The sequence below is a fragment of the Sceloporus occidentalis genome, unplaced genomic scaffold, assembly GCF_023333645.1.
Source record: "Sceloporus occidentalis isolate IW3139 unplaced genomic scaffold, rSceOcc1.0.p SCAF_4, whole genome shotgun sequence".
Lineage (NCBI taxonomy): Eukaryota > Metazoa > Chordata > Lepidosauria > Squamata > Phrynosomatidae > Sceloporus > Sceloporus occidentalis.
In genome coordinates, this window is record NW_028316984.1 from 148990214 (window position 1) to 149003507 (window position 13294).

The following is a 13294-nucleotide window of genomic DNA, read 5'->3' on the forward strand; positions in this document are numbered from 1 at the left end:
TTACCACATGATTTTTATTCTACTCTAGTAGTGAACATACACATTTGGTAAATTGTTGCAAAGCTCTCTTTAATGGCCTCTAGACATTCCTACATGTATTTAGTAGTTTAATGGGAACAGACATATGATGTGGTGTTTTCTACAGAAACTGGCAACTGCAAGAGTACTTCTCTTCAAAGCTTTGCTTGTGGAAATGCCTTAGAAAAGATTTTCTATAGTAACAATGAGTTAAGTAAAGGTAAAGGTATTCCCCATTGACAAGGTTGTTGTGTCCGACAATAGAGGGCTGTGCTCATCTCCGTTACTAAGCCGAAGAGCTCTGTGATCATGTGGCCAGCATGATTGCTCAGAACGCTGTTTACATTCCCACCAGAGCAATACCTATTTCTCTACTTGCATTTGCATGCTTTCGAACTGCTAGGTTGGCAGAAGCTGGGACTATGAGTTATGGACTACGGCAATGAGTTAATGGCTCTATATTTAATGAAATTAATCTGTACTCTACTTTGATAGCAGACAAACAAATGCCACAACGTGTTACAGGGATTCAGTGGCGTCACACATCTCTTAATCGGGGAGGTAACTGATGTAACAGGGGATGTTCTAGTTGTTCTTTCTCTTCTTTGGGGGATACTTTTCTCAGTTTTTTTGCACTTGCTTCTGTTTGGGTGTACAAGTTACATTTATATTTATAAATTATACAGTACTTTAAAGGTGAAGAGGTGCTCCATTCTGTCTCTGCCACCACATTTCAGTCTTTCCAAATTGCCACTCAGGGACCCTCTACTGCAATTACAAAACCAGAGCTATATAGAACAATGAACTCTGTTGATAACAGTAAAATGATTGCAAATTGCTCCTTTAAGTTCTGCTCATTTTTAATATTCTAATAGATACATACTGAGAGCATTAATTCTTTCTTCTGCTTACCGATCCTGCTACTGAGAATACCTATCATTTGTTTCATTCTTTATAATGATATAATGCTTAAGTATGGGAAGAGGAAAACATAAGAATTGCTTTTTTCTTCTTCATCTATTCCTTCCCTCATCACTGAGACAATACTCAATCTGTTCCCCTATCTACCTTGGTTTCAAGGCTGTGCGAAGGAGGAAACAATACATCCTTCCCATCACTTGCAATCACCCAATTCAATCTGGAATACAACCCCTGTTTTGGGGAGGAATGGTGATGAACATCAGAACCATGTTTTCCTTTCCAGACAAAAGCAGGAAGGCTACTGCTTCCCTTACCATCACTCTGTGTGTTCACTAGACCACGAAGTGTTAGGAGCAGTGTGGCCTGATTTGACTTCATTGGTAAATGTTGAGAAATTGCATTATATTGATAGATAAATACTGTGATCAAGAACGATGTAAAATAGCAGTGCTTTCACTGGCCTGGTTTAGACATAAAGATACACTATCAGCACGGTACATACCGTCCCTTTGCGGTGTCATGGTGACGTGCTAGGATTGCCTCGGAGTGGCGCATGCACATGCCCCACAACCCTAGCACATGGCAAGGATGTCGCAGCTGCGCACCACCATCCACACAGCGTGCACAGCTATGATGTTGCAGCAGTGCAGCTTCCAAACAGCTCTGCACAGCTGCGACGCCATTGCACCATCTCTGGTGGTTTGCGGTGGTGCAACTGCGCCACAAAAAGAAGGCACTTCCGTGCGCTCCTTTCTTGCTGCACAGCAGCGTTGCACAATTTGGTTGCTGTAGCACTGCTGCAGAGCAAGGAGAGGCACTTCCCCAGCGCCTCTTTTTGGCACTCTGTACTGCACCATAGTTAATTTATTTGGTTTTTTTTTTTACTACATGTACTAAATTAAGCTCTTGACAAAACTTTCAATGTATTCGTAACATTATACTGTAAAATATACAAGATTTACTGAGGAGGATGAAAGAGGCATTAAAAAACCAATCCCTCTGCAGGCCCCTGATATTCCAGTTGATGCTGTGTTGATAAATCTTTGGGCTACAGAATCCCCAGCCTGGAAATGGCTTTTGCAGGAGCCAAATGCCAACCCTATACAAAGATGTATATCACACTATACTCTTAAAGTGCTACTATTCCAGTTTGACTCCTCTAGCTGCCTCCTGTTGCAGTCTGGGATTTGCAGTTTTAAGGAGGGGTATTTAGAATTCTCAGGCAGAGAACTTCTCTGCCTGAGAATTCTAAATACTCCTCCTTAAAACTGCCAATCCCAGAATACAACAGGAGGCAGCTAGAGGAGTCAAACTGGAATAGTAGCACTTTAAGAGTATAGTGTGATAAACATCAAAGTAAGGGTTTTTTTTTCCAATAGAGATAAGTCTTTTTAAAGCTTTCCTGTTTACAATTTGGCCCTTTTCACTATACCATTATTTAAATAAACTAATCACAATTGTGTCTTATTTAGATACAACAACAGTGATTAGAATCATAGAATCATAAAATCATAGAGTTGGAAAAGACCCCAAGGGCCATCCAATCCAACCCCCTGCCAAAGAATCATAGAATTGGAAGAGACCACAAGGGCCACCCAGACCAACCCCTTGCCATGCAGGAACTCACAATCAAAGCACCCCCGACAAATGGCTATCCATTGGACTCTATATAAAAGCTTACGATGATGTTCGACTCTTGACTATGTTTACTGGCTACTGATGAACTGTTTTTTTAGATAACTAATAGGAATGTAGCAAATTCAGTATTAGTGTTTTATCAATTGTATTTGTATTATTGTATTAATTTATTGATGTAATCCTGCCTTGATCCTTGGGAGAGCCAGGAAATATAAATAAACATTATTATTATTATTATTATTATTATTATTATTATTCAGCCTATTTTTAAAAACCTCCAAAGGAGACTCCACCACACTTCAAGGGGGTGTGTTCCAGGAGTTTATTGCATGCACATTTCAGCCTAATCCAGACACAGGACGGTATCGGGCTGGAACAGGGGGAAATGGGCTTTATTGCACACAGATTGCTGCTGTGCTGCTGCCCAGCCATCACTCATTCCTCGGCCGTGTTCTGCAGGCCGATTTTGGTGGTATGTAAAACCTCTGTGGTAACAAAATCACCAGGAGAAGCAGTAGAGGACAGCTGATGGTAAGGCTTTTTTAGCTGCTGCATCACACTATTGACTCATGTTCAACTTGTGCTCTACTAGGGCGGGATACAAACCACCGCTTTGCGGCGTTCCCCCGCTGGTGCCATTTGCTCCGTGTGGGAGCTGCAGCAGCCAAACCGCGCAGCTCCTGTGCGGAGCAAAAAAGAAGCTCCATTTTGGAGCTTCTTTTTGTGGCGCCTCTATGACGTTGCGAGGCGCCGCTGGCGCATTCGCGATGTCATAGGCGCCGTGACACGTCTGGACGCTATGCGTCCAGTACGTAAAGATGGCAGCGCCCATGTGGAAGGGGCGCCGCCATCTTGTACGTATTGTATACGTACTATATGGCGGTTTGTATCCCGCCTAGGACTCCTAGATCTCTTTCACCTGTAATCTTGTTAAGCCAGATGTCCCCCATCCTATATCTATGCATTTTATTTTTTTCTGCCTAAGTGCAGTCCCATACATTTCTCCCTGCTGAAAAACAGCTCCTATCGTCAGGAAGTTCTTCCTAATGTTTAAGTGGAATGTCTTTTCCTGTGTATTAACCTGGACAACACAAAAACAGTTATATTCTCCAAAAACATATAATTTTTTTGTTTAACATGTCAAAGTGTACATACACTTCAGTTTTTTTAGCTGTCTAATCTATTACGGTAATGTTGATCCTCTCCTATGGGGTATTAGCTACTCCTTTAGATTAATTTTGGACAAGCAAGCAAATGCTTCCAATCTTCTTTTTCCCAGACAGGCCACAAGAGGACAGAGCAAGGGAAATGGTTTATAGCAAAGACATTACTAAAAACCTGGATTAGAATTATATCCTCAGGCCTTTAAATCTATCTGTTTGCCTGTCTATCTCAATATTTCTATGTATAATATTATAAAATGTTAATTCTGCTTTTTAAAACTTTGTTTTAAAATTTTAATACACATGGAATATTTTTAAGGAAAACCCAGTTAAGAAAATTTAAATGCAGCTGCTGCTACTAAGAACAGTCGGCGGACTCCCCCGAGGAGCTGTGTTGCCGCCAGGAGGCCCTCCCGGGCCTGGTACGCCCCAGCATACTTTGCTGGGGCCAAAAAATCATCTGATTGGCTGGCTGAGGGGCCGGGAAGGAACTTCCTGTTTTGGCCACTCTAGGCGGCTCGGAGGACCTCTCTACGGTCCTGGTTTCCGGTCCTCCAGAGAGCTGATTGGTCGGCTGCCCTGGAGGGGAGGAGTGTGCTCCCGGCCCCTCCCTCTTTGCAGTGGCCTATATAAGGCCTTGTAGCTTGGCATTCAGGGCCATTTTTGCTTGGCTCCCCACCCTCCCTTGGGTTGGTGTGTTTTTTGTCACAACTGAGGGGCGACAGCATAGGCCATGATCTGCTAAGAGTGGTTTCCAGGGCTATGGAGCACTGGAGAGGGAGTCCTTTGGACCCGGGTATATTGAGGGCATACGTTATGGCCACTGCGGGGGCCATTACGTTATTACGTTACCCGGTGACTAGAGGCTTAAGGGATAAGAGGCAATCAGAACTTCACATAGCTGCGAGATTGCGTCCCCTAGACCATAGGTCATCCTGAAATTGCAGTCATCGATCAACCGGGCTGTTCTTCGATTTAACAGATCATGACCTCATGCTTTGGGCCAACCCTACACTGTTTTAATGTTGAGTTAATAAAGTTGTGGCCATTCCTCCAACTTTGGTGTTGTGTTTATTGTGGCAGTGCCCCTCCTAGGCAATTAAGATCATCACACATGGGCTCACTGTCTGGGAATCACTGGGGAAACATTAGGGAAGCATGTGTGTGTGTGTATAACCCTGAAGTGCTTCCCCAGTGTGATGCTATCGTCAGCTCCCTCTAGCATCATGGAATAGTTCAGGGAGAGACAATTTGCTATTAACACAATGTTTCCGTTAACAGCAAATCACCCCTCCCTGAACGATCCCATGATGCTAGAGCGACGCTAGAGGGAGCTGATGATTGCATGACACTGGGGAAGTGCTTCAGGGTTACACATGTGCGCGTGCACTTCCCTAATGTTTCTGTAGCGATCTCAGAGGGTGAGTCCATGTGTGATAACCTTCTATATTAGTGCTACTATTACTACTAATATAAAACCTTTTATTACTATTACAGTGGACCCTTGTTATACGCTGGGGTTTGGTTCCAAGATCCCCCGTTTATAACAAAATCCGTGTATGCTCAAGTCCCATTACATATAATGACATAGCAAAATGGTGTCCCTTATAAAAAATGGAAAATCAAGGTAAATTTATACTTTTTTGGAACATTTTCAATCCGTGTATGCTTAAATCCATGTATAAAAAAATCCGTGTATAAGAAGGGCCGACTGCACATTTCAAAATTGTAATAATGGTAACTGTTTCCATATGTTGATGGAGCTACCATAAGATATGCCTACAGATGACTAACATATAGAAAGAAACAGATGTGACCAGCGTATCTTTCTGGCAACTGAGCAAGGCACTAGGGGTGAGGCAGTGCCTATGACCACATGTGGACCTGGCAAGGGCAGCTTACAGTGGGGCCACTATGCAGTGGAAGACCTGGCCAGTCAAAATCCTCCCTTGGTTGGGGTTGGGATGGAAAACAAAGGTTTAATTGAAAAAGTCCCAGAAGGCTCCACTCCCTGTGGGGATACTGTGAGGACAGTGGCCATAAGTGGAGTGGGGGGGGGGGGTATGACAACTAATCTGCACAGCTGCTGTTCAACCAAGACATTTAAAATGGACTTAAAGCTCACTAACTCACTCTCTTAACCTTGTAAACTGACAATCTTTTAATGCTGCAATATAGTGGATTCCAAAGACATTCCTCTAAAATCAAGTGGCATGATGTTGGAGAATGGTCGTGCAAGGTGATCAAACAATAAAATTGTTCTAAAACTGCACAGCATCTGAAACTGTACAGATACTGGAGAAAAGATTGCACAAGATTTACATCTGTTGTTCTTTTCTCTAAATTGCATAGTTTTTATGTGTGCATGCATTTCATGTACAAAGGACATTGCATGTGTAATGATGGTCTCAGCTTTGGAAAGCAATCAACAGCATTATAGCTTATCTGTTAATTTGTTGAGTGTTTTCTTTCTCCACTGAATCCCATCATTAACCTCTAACCTATGAGCTTTACATGTATCTGTGCTAGAGGCTGAACCTGTACTTTCATTTCACAGAAAGGAATTTTAAATAAACCTTTCATACACAGTGCATAAATGTTCCAGGGTACTCCAGAATGGTTATGTTTTCAGCATATCCTCTTTGAGGGGAATGACAGCAGAGATGGGAGATAAAATTACTGAATGTATTTCATTTATATTAGTTGGTAACAGTATCACTGACAAGCACAATACTGCATTTTTCCCTTTTTTGTTTCTTTTAAATACCCAGCACATCCATGAATCTGTTGAACAAACACTTTTGTACCAATAAACTAAGATAAAAAGAATTGGCATAAAATGAGGATGGTAACAGAGGCAGAAGAGAGACTTGTTGGACTATTTTCCCACCCACACGTGCATGAAATCAGTACCTAGGCCTATATGGAAAGGGGGTGCAGGAGGATAAAAGCAGATGTCCTTTAAAATCTGCCTAGCTTCCAATAGGATTTATTTTGGGCAGGACATGTACCTTCCCTTTGTGACGCCACTGCTGTGATCAATGGAAAGAATGCTCAGAGCCTGGTCATCTCTAAAACTAAAACATAAAGACACATCATGCACTTTGACCTGTACCTTTACTTGCATGGCCTGTATGAAAGAAAAAAAATACAAGGGAAAAAGTAAGTAAAGCTGATGAAAAGATGAAAGTTTTGTATGTTAATTAGAGACAATATCCACTTTTTCAATATAAAAACTAAGACTAAAATCTGATACTGATTTACTAGTAAGCCTCACTGAATCCAATGAGGTTTACTTCTTGGTAGTCACATACAGGATCACAATGGGAAATCTCTTACATTTTTAATGAATTATTATTCATATAGCCAAATATGTCATTATACACTTTTTAAAACAAAATATTTATTTATTATATAAGATTAAGGTGTTTTTTTAAAAACAAACAAACAAACAAACAAAACGAACCTATTACATTTATTGAGTGCTACCTAAAGAGAATATACCGAGGATTACCATTCTTTACTATACTCCATATATTCACCACACCACAAAAGTTCTGTTTTATTCAATTTACTGATATTTCAACATAAACACTGCACTAAATATTGAAATGTCATAATATTGAATATGAAGTCAATTAAGCTTTAACAACATACACTTACCAATTTTTTAAAATGTATCTTTCAACAAATAGCATTCACAAAAAATGGAACAGAACAGGCTTCACGTGAACATGGTAAACTAACATTACAGAAAACTTTGTGCAGGTTACAGAGTTTCATTCTACAAATATATTTTTTCTTGTTTTGGCCTTGTCAGGTGTATAAAGGCCAGTAATTCAAAACTAAGAGTTAAAGAGTGAGGAATATTATAATATCTACTTTCCCTCAACAATGTATTTGCTATAATAGAAAACAAATATTTTTGTGCCGTACATTTTGAGACATGAGATTTAAGCTCTTGCTAAACTATGCTTGCCTTTCCTAGAGAGGCCTGATAGGCTTGGACATTTTATAGATGCCTATAAAAGACTATTCTGAGTACTCTTTTAATTAAACTGACTGTAAAATATTTATTACTGGTTTGCCTTTCTTCACTTTTTGCTGCATTTTAAAAATAATACACACTTGATGTTGAATGCTGGATCTGACTGGTGTCATCCAGTGCAGCCTGAACCCCCTGCCCCCCAATACTGATGCCTTTGTCCTGCTCATTACCAGCCCCACAGAGCAATTTGTTATTCTTGCAGTTTCCAGGGGCTTGAAAACAACAACTATATTGTTTTGCTTGGACACAAGAGTCATGAGCTGCTCAGAGCAGTCTAGGATCCTGTCAGCTACTGGCTATATTGTTCATCATTGCAGAAAACTATACATTCTAGATAATGCAAGATCACTGTCTTCTAACAACAACTCTAAAGCATCCCATCACTTAGGAGATTATTGCATGTCCTTAAAGTAACTTATCCCCGATGTTTAATTTTAAAACCAGGTGTTACTGCATGTAGCTGTGGCCGGGTGAGTGCAACCCGTATGCAGCCTTGATCCCAGCCATGCTTATCCTGCGGCTTTTCAAAAATGGCAGTGTAATGAACCTCCTGTCTTATGTGGCAGGCTCTTGGGACTTTTATTATCCCACCCCGCTTTCACCAAATTATGTAATGACTTTTTAGGCTCTATCACCAAATATAATTGATGACAGACCCGTTTAAAACTCAGGTTCACAATATTATATAATATAGTCTTGGACTGCCTGAAGGACGAGACTTCTCCCTCCTTTAACTGTATTTTGTATTGTATTATGATTTTACTGTACACCACTATGATCATCGCGGAATAGCGGTCTATAAATAAAACATATTATTATTATTAGTAGTAGTAGCGTAGATATAATATATATGGCCGACAAGCCTTTAGATAAAACAAAATATGAACTTTATTGAACAAAGGATTTGAACAGATATTACTTGAACTAAATGGTATTAAACAGCTGTTAGTTCAGGCACGTGTTACTTTGTTACATTTGTACTCTTTATTTCGTTACTGTTATTTCTCTTTCCCCAAATATTCTTCAACCACCTAACGGCTTCCCTGTCCCTCTTTAGGCACTTCTTTTTACTAACTTAGCCACCAAGGCTATAATATCTCTCAAGCAATTATGTAACTCCAAACCCCTCTTCTTGAGTTTGGTTACACAGAGCCTCTCTCCTCAAGACTCTCCAAAACAACTACTGTCCCACTCTGGACCTAACAGTTTCCTCAATAACTATTCCCTCATGAATTATCGGAACCCAGTCCTCTCTTGGACTCTATAGTTCCCTCTCTCTGACCCTAACTCACTCCCCAAACTCCACTCCAGCCCTATTCCGCAGAATTCCAACCCCTGACTGACTCCCAACTGTCAACATTCCAACTGCCAAAAACAACAATGGAATGTTCAAAGGTTCCAGCCCACATTCTATTGGCTGGACCTCAGCTGCCTTCTGATTGGTCAGCTGGATGTTCTCTGCGTCACAGGCAGGTTCCCATTTGTGGGTTTTTAAAAAATATTATAGTTCACTCTTTTTTATATATAACTGGAAGGTTGAGTAACAAAAACATAATCTTTGGAAGGATCACCATCTTTATAACTGAGAGTGTGCCCAAAATTGATAAATTTAATTTATTCAATTTTAACAAATCTTTTTGTATTTCTTTCCAAGCCTTCTTGTAGTTATTATTGTAAGGATCCTAGTTGTTATTTGTAAGCCAAATACCTAAGTACTTTACTTTCTTCTCCAATATACATCCACATCTTTTAGATAACAATTCCTCTTCTTTTGATTTCATATTTTTGGTTACTATCCATGATTTTTCTTTATTCATTTTGAAACCAGCGTATCTTCAAAAGGTGTTCATTTCTTTCAGGGGGTCTTCCAAAATTGCCACCATGTCATCTGCCAATGCCTTTATTTTTATGTCCTTTAATTTTTGTTCCTTTAATCTTTTTGTTTGCTCTGATTGTGTTATTCAAAACTTCCAAAACCATGATGAACAACAGTGGTGACAATGGGTATCCCTGTCTGGTACCTTTGTTGACTTTAAATTCTGCTGTTTTACTTCCATTTATGTTTATTTGCTCACTGATGTTTGTAAATTTGTTTAATGTTTTCCACAAAAGTTTCTCCTAGCTCCATTCTTTCCATTACTTCTAACATGAATTTCCATCTGACATTATCAAATGCCTTCTCTGCATCGATGAATATTAATGCCAGTTTGTTGTCGTTATTCAAATTTTAATATTCAATAGTGTTTAGTAGAGTTATGATGTTATTTCTTATTTGTCATCCAGGCAGAAATTCATTTAGATCTTCATTTATTATTTTTACTAAGATGTTTTTAATCTTTTAGCTAGAATTGTTGTGTAGATTTTATAGTTGTTATTTAAGATTGAAATAGGGCTATAATTCCCATTTTTGAAAAGTGCAGCTGGGATCTGGACTGCATACGGTTTGCACTCACCTGACTGTGACTGCATGACATAACACCTAGTTTTAAAATTAAACGTGACTGTATCCCATCAGGGATAAGTCGCTTTAAGTACAATGTGATAATATCCTTAGTCTATATACAGAATCAGTGACTCTAAAATAATGGTTCCCAAACTCTGGTCTTCTATGTGTTTTGGACTTCAACTCCCACAATCCCTGATCATTGGGCTAGGTAGCTGAGCCTACTGGGAGATGAAGTTCAAAATACCTGGACGACAAGAATTTGGGAATTACTACTCTAGAGCATCATATCATTTAATTTATATATATACAGCATCTGACCATTGCTCTACACACTACACAAATGTGTTGCATTAGACAATTCCGGTTCTGAAAGATCCAGCTAGCACTGATGATGTCCTGCAGTGCCCATTTGGTCATATGGTATACAGTACCCTACCACTACTGAGTACTGTTAAAGAGGAAAAACTGTGGGAAAACATTGGTGTCACTATATTATGTGTTGGCACAATTTAAAATTACATGTTGGCACAATTTAACTTGAAAAGTAACTTTTTGCAGAGGTAATGTCATTATTTATAATGAGTTACTTCCAAACTATGAATGGAAGTTACTTGGACTGACATACACAAGGTCCTACTGCAGATTCACATATTACAACAGTTTGAAACTGAATTTGCTGTATGAAGTCTCTGATTTTCACACCTTGAAAATACTCAGTGGAAACTTAACTATTGTGAGCGAATGAGATCCGTGTTTTACAAATACAGTACAAATTACTTAAATAAATGACAGCTGAATTCTAATTTGGGAAAACAGATTTTAAAAACAGGGGTAATTAAAAATTACATTAAATGTCTAAATATTGTTAAATAAATGCAATGTTCCTAAGAAGTTTACTTGTTCTGCAAATGATCAAAATCAAACACTAAAACTCTGAATAGTCGTTATACATTGGATTGAATACAAGCAAAAGCAAATAATTCTGCCATTTTTGTCAGCATCAGTCACCTAAATTAGGAGTAACAAAGAGATGTATACAGATTCAATGAAGGCTGACCTACTGTTCATGCAAATTTACAAATATTCTTCCTTGAAAACTTGCAAACTTGATCTATTAATATATTTATATTTTTACAAAGGCAGCACCAAACATGGCCTTCTACTGATTAAACAGAGTAATTGAGAGGAAGGGGAGAGGTATCCCATTTTCATTCCAGCTCTCAATGCACTGAAGTACTTTAGAGGTCTACAAAACTTTGTGACATTAATCTTTGGGAAGTTACAGGGGCTGCAAGGTAAGAAGGGAAGGAAGTCTTGTTGCCCTGGAATTCCAGTGCCAAAACCATGCTGAATTTTTGCAAAAGACAGTATGACATAAGAGCTTTAAAACTGAGTTTATCAAACCATTTTAAATATAAAAAATCATTCTGGTAAGCTGGAGGATTAAAAAAAAGTATGACATATTTGTTTTTACTGCCAGCCAACTCATACCTGAAAAAAAGAAAGGCAAGTATTCTGAAAAGGATATATTTTTAAAAAAATCTTCATTTTAAATTTTCTTTAGAAACATCCCATCTTACCAAATTTTCACATTAATCACATGAAAACTATGCACATGCAAATACCTTTAGGCTGTGTGTATGGTATTGTAATTTAAAGGTATAATTTTAATTCTCTCAGAATTCAAAGATGTAGTTGTGTTAGTCTGTGGAATCAGTATGTAGATCTTGTAGCACTTTTGAGACTAACTGAAAGAAATAAGCTGGCAGCATGAGCTTTCGTAGACTTCAGTCTACAACCTCAGATGCATTTGATGCATCTGAGGAAGCAAACTGAAGTCTACGAAAGCTCATGCTGCCAGCGTATTTAATTTTAAACTTTTGATCAGACGGAAAAGCGGTATACAAATAATTTTAATTTAATTTTCTTTAAGTCACAAATATTGTCATTACATTCATTTAAATATGGAAATTACGATTTATGAGTAACTATAGTACAAAAAACATTACTAAGGATTCTTATGATGTGGTATGGGAAGAGGTCAATGGGTGGTGGTAACACCATGAATTATCACACTGGGTGATGCCAACTTTAGTGATACCACTGTAGTTGCATTCAAAGTGATTACATCATAATTCACAATGACACAAAGTTTTTCATGGTGTTTTTTTTTAAATGAGAAGCCTGAAAGAAGAAACATTGAACCTATTGACTTCAATAATTTATGTAAATATAACTGTTTTTTAAAAACAGTTTTTGCATAATTTCTTATGTTTTACATAATTTATTTTGCTTTAAATAGTATGTAGAGAGGCAGAAAGTGATGAAGCTCTTCTGTCTCTCAGTATTGAGAAGTGTACTTAGAAGTTCCTTTGGACACTGAAATTCTGCCATATATTTCTAGCAAATGCTCCAGCATATTTTCAAAATTCTGCCCCAATACTGTGGGAAATATTTATGCACATAAAAGGTTTTTTGCCTGTATGGTCAACACAAATGCACATTTGAACAGCTGACCAATTGTTTCTTCAGATGAGAAAGATGAGATACACTTGTATCTTGGGCTACCAATTAGACATGATGTGTCACATTAATACAATTGTACTGGGTTAGTTTTCTGAATTTCTAAGAATTTGACCTTTTTTTTTTTTTACATATATTGAAATTATGATACACTCCCATCCTGGTTTTGTTGTATATAGTGTTATAGTGTTATATATATATATATATGTGTGTGTGTGTGTGCGTGTGTGTGTGTGTGTGTGTGTGTTGTATATTTGTTATATATAATGAAATTATGATACACTCCCATCCTGGTACCTGCTGCCAAAGAAACGTTCTGTATTAATTATAATTTATTTAATATCTTTGTATCACCTACATTCATACAAATTGGAGTGGTAATGAGGGACTGTAGCTGTCTAGCCCAGGTCTATATGGACCATGGTCAAAGGTGATGAGACTGTAATCCAACAATATCTGAAAGGCCAATAGTTCTCCATCCCTGAATTACAGCTCTGACTTGACTGGAGAAATGGACACGAACTTCTTTGTTCTTGC

The 13294-nt window shown here is 38.4% G+C and overlaps 1 protein-coding gene across 1 annotated transcript in view; it reads right to left on the reverse strand.

Annotated features, from left to right (window-relative positions):
- Positions 1-13294, reverse strand: part of RYR3 (ryanodine receptor 3) — a 442959-nt gene that overhangs the window by 99224 nt on the left and 330441 nt on the right. The window contains exon 71 of the mRNA XM_089521997.1: positions 6856-6870. Coding sequence (XP_089378123.1) covers positions 6856-6870 — 15 coding nt within the window. The remainder of the gene's footprint in view (positions 1-6855; positions 6871-13294) is intronic.